The 16,570-nt window shown below is 38.2% G+C and overlaps 1 protein-coding gene across 1 annotated transcript in view; it reads right to left on the bottom strand.

Moving 5' to 3' along the window:
• Window positions 1-1,234: 1,234 nt before the first annotated feature.
• Window positions 1,235-16,570, bottom strand: part of LOC128702403 (G-protein coupled receptor dmsr-1) — a 382,830-nt gene continuing 367,494 nt past the window's right edge. Inside the window, exons 7-8 of the mRNA XM_070102058.1 lie at window positions 5,808-5,926; window positions 1,235-2,140 (exon numbers count right to left, since the gene is read on the bottom strand). Coding sequence (XP_069958159.1) covers window positions 1,936-2,140; window positions 5,808-5,926 — 324 coding nt within the window. The 3' untranslated portion in view covers window positions 1,235-1,935. The remainder of the gene's footprint in view (window positions 2,141-5,807; window positions 5,927-16,570) is intronic.

The following is a 16,570-nucleotide window of genomic DNA, read 5'->3' as shown; positions in this document are numbered from 1 at the left end:
ACATGTACCGTATATGCCACCTTTATATCAACAATGTATCTCTTAAATCTTCTGTGCCATATTATGTAATAAAATATTCCTATTGGTAAAAAAAAAAAAAAAATAGTTCAAAAGATGGGGTGGTAGGGGAAGTGGAATATTCAAATGGCTTCAGGAAGAAATCCAAATATTCTTCCTTGAAGCCTTTTTATCCACTTCTCCGAGGCTATGGGTCCCACAATTTACACCAGAGGTGGACCCCAATAAAAAAATATATATATATATATATATATATATATATATATATATATATATGTCGTGCCGAATAGGCAGAACTTGCGATCTTGGCTTAAATAGCAACGCTCATCTTGCCATATAGGACAAGTGAAAATTTGTGTACGCAATAATTTCGCCAAAATAATTTAGAACCTAACGAAAAAATATATTTCACTGTGTTTGTTTATTATTAAATTATTGTAAACAAATCTAAAATATATTTAGCTGGGTTACGCTAAAATAAATTGCGTTTGTTATAATAAGGTTAGGTAAGTTTTCTAAGTTCCTTTTGGTGCAAAATTATAAATTTTTACATTAACTTTAATGAAAAAAATATATCTTTAAACGTATAAGAGAAAATTTTATAAAGAACTTAATTTTAAATGAGTTCTTGCTAATTGACCAGTTTTACACATTCGGCACGACATATATATATATATACATATATATATATACATATATATATATATATATATATATATATATATATATATATATATATATATATATATATATATATATATATATATATATATATATATTATGTCGTGCCGAATGGGCAGAACTTGCGATCTTGGCTTAAATAGCAACGCTCATCTTGCCATATAGGATAAGCGAAAATTTGTGTATGCAATAATTTCGCCAAAATCATTCTGAACCTAACGAAAAAAATATATTTCACTGTGTTTGTTTAGTATTAAATTGTTGTAAACAAATCTAAAATATATTTAGTTGGGTTAGGCTAAAATAAATTGTTCTTGTTATAATAAGATTCGTTTGGAGCAAAATTAAAAATTTTTACATTAACATTAATGAAAAAATATATCTTCAAACGTATAAGAGAAAATTTTAGAAAGGACTTAATTTTAAATGAGTTCTTGCTAATTGACCAGTCTTACATATTCGGCACGACATATATATATATATATATATATATATATATATATATATATATATATATATATATATATATATATATATATATATATATATATATAGATTAGTATTTTCAGGAGCAAATACTAATCTGTGATCAGTTCCATTATTTAAATATCTTTCAGTAGGACTGCATCATTTATATATAGAAGAGTAAACTGCTTCGTAATGTCACTTGTATTTCTACTAAGTGTTTGAGGGCGAGGAATGGATTGTTGTCTCACCTTGTCAGCAGCAGATTATGTTCTGTTTAGAATGCGCACGTTCCCAGAAAACTGTTAATAGTTAAGATCATTGTGTGGAGAGTTGAACTTATTATTACCCCGTTCCCTAACACCCACCTTACCCACAACTCCCACCTAGTTCACAACCTACTCCGCAACACCCACCTAGCCCACAACACCCACTTAGTTCGGAAACTAGTACAACTAACCCTCAAGTTGCAGAGAAAAGAGACTACGGTCCATCCTGGACTATTATCAGTCTGCTACCACATAATAGCTTGGGACGGACCGAAATAGTGTCAGTTTTACATACATTTTCATAGCTGTAACTTAGTTTAGTTTCTTGTTATATATTGTCCAAAGAGTAACAAAGAAAAGTAGTGAATTATTTTTAGTTTGCAAAAACTTTTTTTATATGCAATAGGTTTATTCTGTTATAATTGCGATATTGCAAACATTGTTAATCTGTGTTTTGTGTCTGCGAAACCTTAGGTATTGCAAGTTATTTCTGAGTGTTGCCTTATATGTGTGAGTTGTGAGCGTGGATGGTGACACTCTTCGTGGAGGTGGGCATGGTAGCCTTGTGTCTAGTGCAGGCGCCGCAGTAGAGGTTGACGAAGGTGTCGCGGAACTGAAGGCTCATGACGCAGTAGAGCACGAAGTTGATGGCAGAGTTGATGAGAGCCAGCAGGTCCATGAAGTCTCCTAGCTGAATGTAGCAGTCACTGTAGGAAGGTAAAGAGAACATACGGGTGTTATACCTGTAGCATTTACTGCGTTAGTCACTGTAGGGAGAGAAAACATACGGGTATTACATCTGTAGCGTTGAGCAGTAGTTACTATAGTGACTACACTCACTATAGCAGTCACCATAGTGACTACTACACTCACTATAGTAATCACCATAGTGACTACTGCACTCACTATAATGACTACTACACTCACTATAGTAGTCACTATAGTGACTACTACACTCACTATAGTAGTCACCATAGTGATTACTGCACTCACTATAATGACTACTACACTCACTATAGTAGTCACCATAGTGATTACTGCACTCACTATAATGACTACTACACTCACTATAGTGACTACTACATTCGCTATAATAGTCACTATAGTGACTACTACACTCACTATAGTGACTACTACATTCGCTATAGTAGTCACTATAGTGACTACTACACTCACTATAGTGACTACTACATTCGCTATAGTAGTCACTATAGTGACTACTACACTCACTATAGTAGTCACTATAGTGACTACTACACTCACTATAGTAGTCACTATAGTGACTACTACACTCACTATAGTAGTCACTATAGTGACTACTACACTCACTATAGTAGTCACTATAGTGACTACTACACTCACTATAGTAGTCACTATAGTGACTACTACACTCACTAGTAGTCACTATAGTGACTACTACACTCACTATAGTAGTCACTATAGTGACTACTACACTCACTATAGTAGTCACTATAGTGACTAATACAGGTATTGGCAATTGCTGTATCAGTAACTGTAGAAGTTATTGTAGCAGTCACAGTATTGACAGAACGGGGAGAAATCACAAATGAAACACATTTGATTACTGTCATGTCCGTGCTGAGATAAATTAAGTTTTGCAGCAGTCGATGTCGAGAAAAGGTGTAACCGAGGTCGAGTGGAGTCGACCTTTCTGGCGGGTTTAAGTCACACTCAGGTGTTTGATTACAGGACACAACGAGCCTTTAATATATTGACCTTTAAAGTAGATTACCCTGATTCTGCTGAAAAGCTCTTGCTTCAAGAAACTTGAGTTACCCCTTTCTAAGAGTAAACCCTATTACTCTACTTATGGGGTTATCTCTTTCCCATAAATTTAATAAGAGTGGTGGCTTTCATCAACCTACAAAGAGAAGTGAGGGCCTTGATGCTATTGAAGAGTTCTTAATCCAAGGAACTAGGGCTATCCTCCCAGCAAATGGATCAAATAATTCCATCAAGCAACTGCAGTGACAGTAGGCATCACTGAACCGTCATAGCAGTGGCAATACACAACTCGTTTAGTCTTAGGGAAAAGGAACCTCTGAAGAAGACTGCACATATCTTGAACCACCACCTGATTACCTCCCGTTACCCTACAGATGCAGCGCTTCCCCATGAAAATTAATAATAAAAATAATTAAAAACATTCAAGCGGTGTGCGAACCTGGTATATAACATCGACACATTGTGGTTAATGATACATAAACACTTTGGACAAATCACAGAGAGGGTAGGGATCGAACCTCTGGCAGGCGAGTCCTACAACTCTCAGGCCAGTGCATTGAACCACTAGGCCATGCCGGCCTAACAATCGTGTTACTACGATTTCGTGAGTCCCTTTAGACAAGTTATGGAGTGAACCAGATTCCAGGTGCTCGTGGCTTGGTTGATAGCTTCTTCGGTTCACACATTAAGGGGTCCGGGAATCGATCCCGGCACGGGCGAAACGTTGGGTATGTTTCCTTACAACTATTTCCAGTGTTCACCTAGCAGTAAGTGGTATCTGGGTGTTATCAAAATGCTCTGCATAACCTAGCAGTCTTGACTGATGGCGTACTTAAATAGTTTTTTTTTACGTAGTTTTGATATTGTTAAATAACAGCCATCCCAAACTTAGGTAAGTTAACTTCACGTCTACTTCTTTCACGTCAACTAATTTACGCCAGTAAGTCAATCAACTTTTCTAATACACAGGAAACTTAGTTTGTTGAAGAATTTAATTAAATATATATATATATATATATATATATATATATATATATATATATATATATATATATATATATATATATATATATATATATATATATAGACACAGTTGACCCCCTTAAACAACATGGGTTTGAACTGCGTGGGTCCACTTAAACGCGGAGTTTTTTCAATAAATATGTTGGAAAATTTTTTGGAGATTTACGTTTGAAAAGTTAAGAAAAAGTTAGCTATATAATAAATGCTTAAAATATATGTAGATACTAATCTATTTTACCGTTTACTTACAAATTATACACAAAACTATTATAAAAAGATAAACTTTATTAAAACTTACACACAGGATTCGATGAAATAACTTTAAAAAAAAAACGAGCTTGGTGCCCGGGGGTATGGGGAAACATCGCTTAGCTTCGGCTAAGCGCCCGTACTTTTCGCGGGTCTAGCTCCGTGGTAAAGTACCGTGGACTCTGATATAGCGTTAGCAGGCTCGAGTCCTGCTGTGGACGTAGAGACAATGTTTGTAAATAATTTCGCTTGTTTGCGAATTGTTAAACATATATATATATATATATATATATATATATATATATATATATATATATATATATATATATATATTGCAAATCGAAATTGGTTATTTGATGTGTGGGCTATTGTTAGTGTAATGTGAAGTGATTTTGTGTTGTGTTGCTTGAGTTGGATTTGGTTAGTGTTTGGGCACTGGTTTTTGTTTGTGATGTTTCTCTTTTTGTGTCTTGGTGTGTTGTGTGAGATTATTTTTGGCAATGTGGTGGGTGAACTGGCTTTTCATAAACCCCAGTGGAAATAAGTCACTTTGTCTGACTCTCTCCTAGGTAATTTACACTATGCATGATAATTGTACTTATGTGTACCTATAGCTATTTATGAACAGTTTTTTGTAGTGTGATGTGGTATTTATAGCTTTTGTTAGTATGAACTCGATTTTTTTAGTGTATTACGTGTGAGTTGGCCTTTGTCGGAATGTACTGCCGTTTGTTAGTGTGGTGTACGAGTTGGCTTTTGTTTTTGTGAACTGGCTTTGTAAGTCATGAAGTTATGTAGGGTAGAAGTTGTACTAAACCGCTTGGTTCACTGAACCACATGGTGCACTAAGCCACATGATTCGCGAAGCCACATGTTCACTAAGCCTCAAGATACACTAAATTTACCGAACATACTACTAAAGCCACAGCGGCTGTTACAAGCAAGTGGGGCTATACAAAGTCAAAGTTTTTTCTTAGCCAAAGGGGCTATATTAAATCACTCTAATAAGCCACAGACTGTACTAAGCCCTCACTGCACTAAGTTTCCAATTGCATTAAGCCAGCGACTATAGTTCAGCAGACAAGTACTAACCTAGATACGCTAACCTAAAGCATGTCTAGGTTAGTACTTGTCTGCTGAAGTATAGTCGCTGGCTTAATAATAGCTATTAACCCAGTCGTGATTCTAAGCCTTTCATTTTACCAAGCCAGTAAATTAGTCTAAGCCTTTCACTTTGCTAAGCCAGGTTATGTACTAAGCCCCCTACACTTCACTAAGCCAGGTTATATACCACTTCAAATTGGACTAAGGTAGGATCATCACTGCATATGTTACTAGTATAGCAGCAGCACCCACCTGAAGAAGTCATGACCGTAGACAAGTGAGAGGCCGGTGAGGACGCCCTGCGGCGCCTCCGTCAACAGAAAAAGCAGCATCACCACCAGCAACATGCTTGTCGTCCTCTCCGTAGCACCCTGTAACACAGAAATGATTATTTTAGTCATGGCAAAGAGTTAAACTCAAAGGGGTCGTATATCGCCTAAGGTATGGAAGGATATCATGTTTGATTCATGGACGGGCAGGGGAGCTATTGTAGTTTCATGGGTCAGGAGTTCTTCACAAGCATCGTGGCACCTCATTTGAATGTGAAAAGATAGGGAAAGTTAGTGCTCAGACGTGAGAACTCTCATCCCTTGACGGCTAAGTTTATTTAGGCACGGGTACACTAAATATTATAAATTGCCTATGATAAGTCAAAGTGACTTATTTCCATTAGGGAAAGTTTGGCGCTGCTTAAGTATTGATTAACAAGTGTGTTCGTTCACTCATCTCGCGGTTTCGTTCTCACTCTCGCGATCTCACTCACTTGCTGTCTAGACAAACAACACCATCTCGTAATCCATCATTTGTCTTCGTTTGTAAGCTCGTGCCTTCACTCTAGTCTTTATACGGGGTAAATCCTTACAAGGCAATGTGTCCTAAAGATTTAACTTTTTTTTTTTGTTTGTAATGGGTTAAAGTCGTTTTATATCTGTAAGCTTTTTTATGCCAAATATCACAGTAGAAAAAACAAAAAGAAATAAAATACCCGAACACTTCCGAGCGTTTATACACATTTGTTCAGTGGAACTAGAAATATAATGGTTAAAATATTACATCATGTTTGAGAGGGTAACTGTATTTTAAAACCCCACGGACTCGCGTCACTAAGGCTGACGAAGCCAGCTGTTGGTCTGTTGAGGTACTGCCTTAGGGCCATACATTTTCATGTATGTTGTTAACAATCGTATACAGCTGTGTGCGCCTGAGGTCGCTTGTTGTCTTGCACCAGCAATAGGGACTCCAGTAGCTACTACATGACAAAAAACACGCGCGCGTGCATGCATTTCTGGTGTATCTTGGACACACAAGTCTAGTACATCTTGATGGTCACACAAGTCTGGTACATCTTGATGGTTCTATAGCCTATGGTACTATAGCCGCCACAGGCGGCTATAGTACCGCAGGTAGGTGACTCCTACCATCTAATAATTCATTCGACACCTATTAGTACGAGCCGCAGAATGGAGGATTTTGGTGGACTTTGTCATGAATTTAATTGAATCCGATGTTCTAAGAGCTAGCCTAAAAGTTTTTAAACGAGTGTATTGGATTTATGCTTACAAAGGGCTATCTATCCGTTCCAGAATTCTGTTCCGTTATTTCGTGTTTATAAAGGAAGAGGATAGAATGATTGTAAATTAATGATGTGCGTGTATTTGTTGTGGGGGTTTCACTTCCCAGTGAAGGACCATATGAAGCGCCGTCTTTGGAATCTGGTCGCTTCTTTTCAGAGTACTGTAACCTAATGTTTGTTTCATCTGTTTCTTTGGTCCTTTAATTTCATTCTCTCTCATTCTCCGGTGGTAGTTAGGAAAACGAATTACAGTTCTTCACTTAAAGCTGCCACATCCAGTTCATGCAAGCATTGCTGTTGTTTTTATTGTATACTTTTTATTTCATAGAGAAAGACGTTTTCCTGATTTTTCCATAAAACAAAGTGACGTTGTGATTGTTCTTTATTTTCTGAATTTTGTATATTTTAATGTTTTTACCTTATTTGTATGGGTAGTCAGCCGAGATATCAGGTGAAGGTTAACAGTTAACATAACTTGTGACATAACTTTACGGGAGATGAACCGTCGAAGTAATGAGAGGGAGATGTACAGTTGAAGCCATGGAAATGTATGTATGAATTAATTCAAGCAAAGTTGTACCTGGTTATCTTCTTCACCATCCGTTTGTTCGCTTCTCTATTCCCATTAGGAGGTAAGACACATAGGCAACAGTTAGGCAACTATATTCCGAAACGTTTCGCCTACACAGTAGGCTTTTTCAGTCGAATACAGAAAGTAGGCAGGAACAGTCGAGATGTGAAGACTATGTAATCAGTCCATCACCCTTGAAGTCGTAGAATTTTGAGGTTGTCAGTCCCTCAGCCTGGAGAAGTTCAGTTCCATAGTCAGGAACTATCTGAAGATCAAGCGACAGTGAGGAGACTTAAATACTGTCGGAAGGAGAGGTGCAGAGTAGTAGTAGTAGTGAGAATGTATCCACTGAGAGGTCAGGTCCCTCTCAGATTCAACAGTTCTCACTTGAAAGGGTTGTCCAAGGTGTTTTCTGTACCAAGAAGCCATGTGTTGCAGTGTCTGACAAGATGAACATCAGTGGATACATTTTCACTACTGCTACTACTCTGCACCTCTCCTTCCGACAGTATTCAAGTCTCCGCACTGTCGCTTGATCTTCAGATAGTTCCTGACTATGGAACTGAACTTCTCCAGGCTGAGGGATTGACAACCTCAAAATTCTACGACTTCAAGGGTGATGGACTGATTACATCGTCTTCACATCTCTACTGTTCCTGCCTACTTTCTGTATTCGACTGAAGAAGCCTACTGTGTAGGCGAAACGTTTCGGAATATAGTTGCCTAACTGTTGCCTATGTGTCTTACCTACCAACCTGTCGGTATTGTATACCATTTTGATGTTCATTCCCATTAGGAAGAGACATACCGTTCAGTTACGAAGTTCGATTCATTCCTAGTACCGTCTCGGCTTATCGGACATCTGAACGCCTACGTAGCAGCTGTCTGCGAGAACAGCTGTTGTACTTGTCTCTTCGGATCCATATTGCTTATTAGATCGATATAAGGTTCCTGCATCATCAACAGAATTTAGATCTTGAGTTTTAGTTGCGTAGCTTTGTCGATCTTTTTATTTACCTTTAGGATTTAGTAATTCATTTGTTAAAAAAGGTCGATTTTTATCTGAAATGAAGATCAATTTTCATTATTTTTCCTTGTGTAATTTTTCACAAGGAAAACATACCATCTTTCCATTTCTTTGACAGTGTTATCGATTAACTTTAAATTTCATAAGATCTTTTTACTCCAGTGAATCATAATTATTTTGTACCTCGAAGGCTTAATTGAGATCTTCAGTTATGCTTCTTTAAGGAAAAGGGGTTTAGTGATATATACATATACATATATATATATATATATATATATATATATATATATATAATGTATATATGTATATATATATATAATGTATATATATATATATATATATATATAATATATATATATATATATATATATATATATATATATAATATATATATATATATAATATATATATATATATATATATATATATATATATATATATATATATATATATATATATATATATATATATATATTCATTTTATTAATTTTAAAACCTCTCTTGACTGGTAAGACACTCATGCAATACTTAGGTATCTTTATTGTCAATAAAGATACCTAAGTGTTGCACATATATTGCTCGTCAACTTGTCGATATCGATAAACTTTGGAAAATAATTGTTATATACAGTATATGGCATCTATAAAATATAATATTTGACCTTATCAGTCCTAGAACTAATGTGGTCACCATTTACAAGACGATAAAATAATTTTGTTGTTTTTCAAATCATTTAAAATAATATTTAACACTTACGTAAAGTGAGATACTCTAATATTCTTTGTATGCAGAGAGGCAGAAAGGTGGAGAAGGGTAGGCGGGAGAGAGTTTACCTTGTAAAGCTTCAGACGTTTACGTCATTGGTCCCAGAGTGGCATGCAATACCGACAAGATTAAATTTAGACACATGTGCAACATCTGGGTATCTTTATTGTAGACGTTTCGCCATCCAGTGGCTTTATCAATACAAATTCGTCTGCTACACGTCCTTTTCCACCTGGCGTTAGTATATAAGCGCCGGCCTCCTTGCCTTTGCTCCACAATCTCCACAACCACGGTCCTCTCTACACCATCTCCAAGGCTAAGGGACTGATTACCTCATCTTCTGTATATAGTTCTACTGTCTTCAAATTATGTCCTGGAATTTGTATTGATAAAGCCACTGAATGGCGAAACGTCTACAGTAAAGATACCCAGATGTTGCACGTGTCTAAATTTTATCATTGGTCCCATAGGATGCTTAAAGCGAGTGAGCGAGGGAGGTTGACGTATTGCTATGAATACACATTATATTTTCTCACATCAACGCCAAGATCATTTTATTGATGCTAGCAGATTTTATATATTAATTACTGTGAAACATTAGCTGATTGAGTAATAAACTAAATAAAAAGTCACAAAACCGTGGATGGAACAATTCACCAATAACCCGCGCTGAGGAGAGAAAAATTATGATGTTTCGATCGATCTTGGACTATTGTCAAATCCCACTTGTGACTTGACAGTGATCCAGGGCAGACCAAGATCAAGAGAGTTTAGGTAAGACCCCAATGGGGTGAGCGGGGAAGACGGGACAGGCGAAGAATAACGTTGGAGAGGAGTGTCCTTAGTCGTAGAAAGAGTGCCAGGGCTTAACCCAGCAGCTAGGCGCTCGTGGGATAGCTTGGAGAGTCAGGAGTCGCCGGCGATGTTAGACACGAGAGGCAAGCTGTGCAGGCTGAATCTTGAAAACGGTGGAAGGTGATTGGTGGCTGGAGATCAGCGGGAGGCGGGATGGAGAGGGAGGCAAGACTTCGAGGTGAATGGTCGTTATGTTTGTAGAGAGTTGGCAGTTACGTCGTTATTGGTAGAAGATATCTCTTCATAGCAGTGTCTGTATTAGTTCCTTATTCCAGTCGTGGAGCCATTTTGAAGTCTTTTGAATACAGATTTTGACAATAGGGTAATTTTGACCAGGTGATTAAAGTCGGCCGCTAGGTCTTCAATTATGGCGATTTCAGTGATGTTCGCAACCAGGAACAACAGTGTATTTGATAGTTCATTGGTGCATGTTATAGATTGCTTGAGTTGCATTCAACGACAAGCTGAGTGGATTACTTGTGTATAGTGATAGGTTCAGTTGTTCTAATATTTGTTTTTTCTTCCATTTCTTCAGGTATTGGGGCATCTTGAGGTGAAGTTTCAGGTGGTTGTGTGTTGGTTCTTTTGGCTCTTGGTGTCTGTAGTGGAGGTGAAGGAGCTGACTTGTCAGTAGTAGAAGAACTGGTGATGGAAGTGGATGGTGGCTCCTCATTGGTGGGAATAACTGGTGTCCTCTCATTGGTGGGTTCTAGAGTCGTGTAGTTGTCTTCTTCAAAAATCAAGTCTTGGATGTTATCCGGTGCTGTGAAGCTGACGATTTTTGGTGTGAACTTCATAATATTCTTTGGAGGAGGACATTCTGGGAATATGATGGCTGGCATGTTGTTCATTGAAAAGAGTTCATTAATGGTCTTTTTGAAGGATCCAGGGTCAGCAACGGTTTGCATGTGAGCAGACAACGTGCACTAGTAAATTTGTGTGGAAACACCGTCAGGCCTGGTCACAGACCGGGCCGCGGGGGCGTTGACCCCCGAAACCCTCTCCAGGTAATGGAGAGAAGGTGGTGGTGGTGGTTGGTGGCGTCTGTCGAGTGGCTTGCAGGATCTTCGTAGTGTCCGTCTGGAGCTTTGTTATAGCAGCATAAGTTGAGGAATTAGTGGTCGTCTTAATGTCTTCCTTAATCTTCTTAGATAAGATCTCCTTACGGACGGGACATTTAGCTGTCAGTATGTGATGGTCGCTCTTGCAGTTGATGCAAGTAGGAACAGTATGGAGGTGCAGGATCGATAGTCATGTCCGTCTTTCCCACAGGTGGAACAGATCTTCTTATCCTTAACGCTGTTTGAATTGTTCGGGTTCAGTCTGTTGAGGTAATAACAGATTACCAGACCGTCTGACATGGTTCTGGCGACCATGGTGGTGTCCAGAAATGTGACCTTAAGCATTAATGAGGCGTTGGATATCTTAGTGATACTTTCTATCATGGCCCAGTCATTCTGCTCCTCAGTGGAAGACTTGAGTTCTTCGGTGGACAGGACCGTGATGATCCTGTTAAGACGTTTCAAGAACACTGATCTTTTAACCTTCGAGTAGGGAGAGGTTGAGATAACAAAGCCACGTTCATCAAGGGTCTTCATCGCACTTCGGGGAAGGACTTTTTCAGCCTCCGCATCATCATTGAATGTGACGAGGAAGGCTTCTTTCAGTGATGCAGTTCCCGAGAACTTGACCCGCAGACAGCTTTTTAGGGCAGCCACATTGTTTATGACAGCTTTTTGGTTTTATCTTCACACAATGAGACATCGTAGAAGAGTAGAGTCACGTGGAGGCAGGTAAAGGTTCCCCTCCCCAATGGGAATCGTAGGGAGACTAATGATGAGAGTAAGAGCTACTGTGACTTCACAGGGCGAGATCTACAGAGTAAATCAAGGGCAGACCGAAATGTTATCACGAACTGATAAAGCCCACTGCGTGGGCGAAACGTTGTCAATAAAGGATCACATTATACCGCTTAAGTGTTTATATTTCCACAGAATCATCTTATAAATGTGTGGCTACCCCTTGTGTGTGGTTGCTTGATGTCGGTGAGGTTACTGATTCAAGAATCGAATTTGCTTGCCTCCCGTTCCCTAGATACTAATATGACTAATGGGTTTAACGCTTCTCCCTGATTCAAGTAAATGTAAAATACTTAACTAAAGTTCACCACCTTTCAAGAGGGATGTCTTGGTGCTAGTGAGGAGGGGCTCTTGATCCACTGAATTAGAGCTATATTTTTCTTTTTCAGATCAAACTTGAGTAGTTTTCATTCCCTAAACGTTGTATAAATCTTAGGGGTTTAGCGCTTCCCAATAAACATAATCATTGGTAAGCAGGTCCTCTCTTCAGCATTCCCAGCTTAATTTCCTCCAGTGTTGAGGCAGAAAATAGGATTGCTACCATTACCATCCTCAGGAATACACCCACTCTGCATCTTCCTATCCCTGCTACAAAAATTCTGTCTTATAAATTTAATTTAAAAACAATACAACAAGAACATTTGTACTTTCACTATTGGCGTTCGTTGTTTCCTTAATCGCCAAACTACATTCGTAGTCTGGTAGTCTTGACAGCAGTTTCTCTGACCTTTATCTTCAGCTTTAATACTTTCTTACAGACAGATTTTCGTTCGTTGTAGTTTGTATCACTGGTTTCTTGGTCCTTGTCCTGGAGATGTATCATCATCATCTCCAAAAAGCTGCGTTTCTTTCTTAGCCTCTTCCAGCTCTGACTTCAGAAAATACAGCTGTTTAGAATTCGGAAAAAATCCTTAATACTTCTACTGCACTAGAACAGAGTCCACTAACAAGACTGACATTAACTCCGTAATTACACGAAAGTTGATCCTTGCAATCTTGGCACTTCATTTGGCTAATTTAAAGACAAGAAATTCAGTCGGAAATAATGTTATCCAGTCCTAAATTCTTAAACTTTGCTGGATCAGCAAGTGCTGATTCAGCAACACCACTTGTCAGGATTTAGCTATCAGTCAGTGAATAACGGGTTGGGGACTTCATCAAGTTTAGTGTTGGTAATGGCGAGGTAATCAATCCTCGTTACAGGCGGTGATATATCTGAATTTCTCATATTGGTTTTAATTACTTTTACCATTATCTCGCAGCTCTCCCACTGTAGACTTCTTTTGATGCCATTTCCTGTTATGTGAAGAGAGAGAGAGAGAGAGAGAGGGCGGGAAATAAACCTAGTGAGGGTAATTCATTGAGGTGTGGTCTCTCGCATCAAGTGTGTATGAGTATATATATATATATATATATATATATATATATATATATATATATATATATATATATATATATATATATATATATATATATACACACAGTATTATTGCAACCACGAACGAGTGGTATTGATCAATAACAGCACTGCGCTAGCCAGGGATTCGAACCCATGTTGTACTGGCCAGCTATTGAGAGCGGGCCAGTACACCACCTCCGTATGTCCTCGGACCAAGAGTAACACACCTAGCTTGGCTGGATGGTTGGTTCTTGTAGGATTGGGTGGTCCTGTGTGTTAAGGCGTCATGTGGTTCTCGCTCACAATCGCGGGCCAGTACAACATAGGTTCGAATCCTTAGAGCAGTGTTGTTATATATATATATATATATATATATATATATATATATATATATATATATATATATATATATATATATATTATATGGAATACGGCCGGTTTCTTGAAAAAAAAAATACATGTACACGCGTATGTATACACAGCGATCTGAATTTTCCCCTATTTTTCTAAATAATTCTTGCTCTTTTATTTCCTTTCATCTCCACGGGGAAGTGGAAAAGAATCTTTCCTCCGTAAGCCATGTGTGTCGTAGGAGGCGACTGAAGTGCCGGCAACAGTGGGCTAGTAATCCCTTCTCCTTTATAAATTACTAGAAAAGACAAGAGAAACGTTCTAAAAGTGGGATGTTTGAATGTGCGTGGATGTAGCGTAGATGATAAGAAAGAAATAATTGCCAGTGTTATGATTGTAAAGAAGTTGGATGTCTTGGCTCTAAGCAAAACAAAGCTGAAGGGGTAGGTGAGTTTCGGTGGGGAGAAATGAATGGGATTAAGTCAGAAGTATCTGAGAGAGAGCTAAGGAAGAGGTAGCATTAATGTTGAAGCATCTGTTATGGAAGGAAAAGAGAGAATATAAATGTATAAATTCGAGGATTATGTGGATAAAATAAGGGTGCGAAAAGTAATTTATAATAAGTGTGTATGCACCTGGAGAAGAGAGGAGAGTGAGTGAGATTTTGGGACATGTTAAGCGAGTGTTTAGGAACTTTTAAACCAAGTGAGAGAGGAGTTGTTGTAGGGGACCTAAATACTAAAATAGGAGAAATAGTTAGAGAGGGTGTGGTAGGTAAGTTTGGGGGTTCCAGGTGTAAAGATAATGATGGGCCCTTGATTGAACTTTGTATAGAAAGAGGTTTGGTTATATGTAATACATACTTTAAGAAAAAAAAAGGATAAATAAGTATACAAGATATGATATAGTGCGTAATGACAGTTTGTTGGACTATGCATTGGGAGATAAAAAACTGGTGGGTAGACTTCAGGATGTGCATGTTTATAGAGGGGCCACAGATGTATCAGATCACTTTTTACTTGTAGCTACAGTGAGGGTGAAAAGTAGATGGGATGCAAGGAGAATAGAATCAAGAAGTAAGAGAGGTAAAGGTTTATAAACTAAAGGAGGAGGCGGCTAGGGTAAGATATAAACAAATGGTGAGTTAAAGAGTTGTAACAGAAAAAGTTAGCATATGAGAGATTTGACAAAGAAATGATACAAGGAGGTAGGAGAATATGGAGAGAAAAAGAGAGGATAAGCGATTGGTGAAGGAATGCAAGAGGAGAGCAAATGAGAGCTTGGGTGAGATGCTGTCAGCAAATTTTGTTGAGAATAAGAAAAAGTTTTGGAGTGAGATTAATAAGTTGAGAAAGTCTAGGGAACGAATGGATTTGACAGTTAAAAATAGGAGAGGATACTTCTTAGATGGTGAGTTAGAGGTATCGGGAAGATGTAGGGAATATTTTGAGGAACTGTTAAATGTTGATGAAGATAAGGAAGCTGTCATTTCGTGCCTTGGGTAGGGAGGTATTACATCTTGTAGGAGTGAGGAAGAGCCATTTGTGGGTGTGGGGGAAGTACGTGAGGTAGTAGTTAGAATGAAGGTGGGTAAAGCAGCTGGGATTGATGGAATAAGGACAGTGCTTTTATTTAATAAATGTATGGCAGAGGGTAAGGTACTTAATGATTGGCAGAGAGCATGCATAGTTCCTTTGTATAAAGGCAAAGGGGACAAGAGAGTGTAAGAATTATAGGGGAATAAGTCTGTTGAGTATACCTGGTAAAGTGTATGGTAGTTATTATTGAAAGAAGAGTAAGACGGGGAGCAGTATCACAGAGGGGGTGTGTAGACCAAGTGTTTACAGAGAAACATACGGGTGAACGGTTTTTAAAGGCAAAGAGGTTTTTGTGGCATTTATAGATTTGCAAAAGGAAAGGTGTATGATAGGGTGGATAGGGAGGCAATGTGGAAGATGTTGCAAATGTGTGGAATAGGAGGTAGGTTACTGAAAGCAGTAGAAGAGGTTTTACGTGGATAGTGAGGATCACGTTAGAGTTTGTAGGACAGAGGGAGAGTATTTCCCAATATAAGTAGGGCTTAGACAGGGATGTGTGATGTCAATATGGTTGTTCAATATATTTATGGATAGGGTTGTAAAAGAAGTGGATGCTCGGGTGTTGGCAAGAGGCGTGGGATTGAAAGATAAAGAATCTAACACAAAGTGGGAGTTTTCACGGTTACTTGTCCTTGATGACGCAAAAATTGGTGGATGAGTTTAGTAAGGTATGTAAAAGATGGAAATTAAAAGTGAACATAGGAAAGAGTAAGGTGATGAGGATAAAAAATTTATGTAATGAAAGATGGGATATCAGATTTGAGGAGGAAGTGAATGAATTCAGATATTTGGAGTGGACTTGTCAGCAGATGGGTCTATGAAAGACGAGGTTAATCATAGAATTGATGAAGAAAAAAAGGTGAGTGGTACAGTGAGGAGTCTGTAGAGACAAGTACATTGTCCATGGAAGCAAAAAGAGGAATGTATTATAGTTATACCAGTGCTCTTATATGGGTGTGCAGCATGGGTGGTGAATGTTACAACAAGGTGAAGGTTGGAGGCATGTAGACAGTAAGC

This window comes from Cherax quadricarinatus, chromosome 80 (assembly GCF_038502225.1).
Source record: "Cherax quadricarinatus isolate ZL_2023a chromosome 80, ASM3850222v1, whole genome shotgun sequence".
In the NCBI taxonomy this organism is placed as follows: domain Eukaryota; kingdom Metazoa; phylum Arthropoda; class Malacostraca; order Decapoda; family Parastacidae; genus Cherax; species Cherax quadricarinatus.
This window is presented reverse-complemented; position numbering and strand designations above follow the sequence as displayed.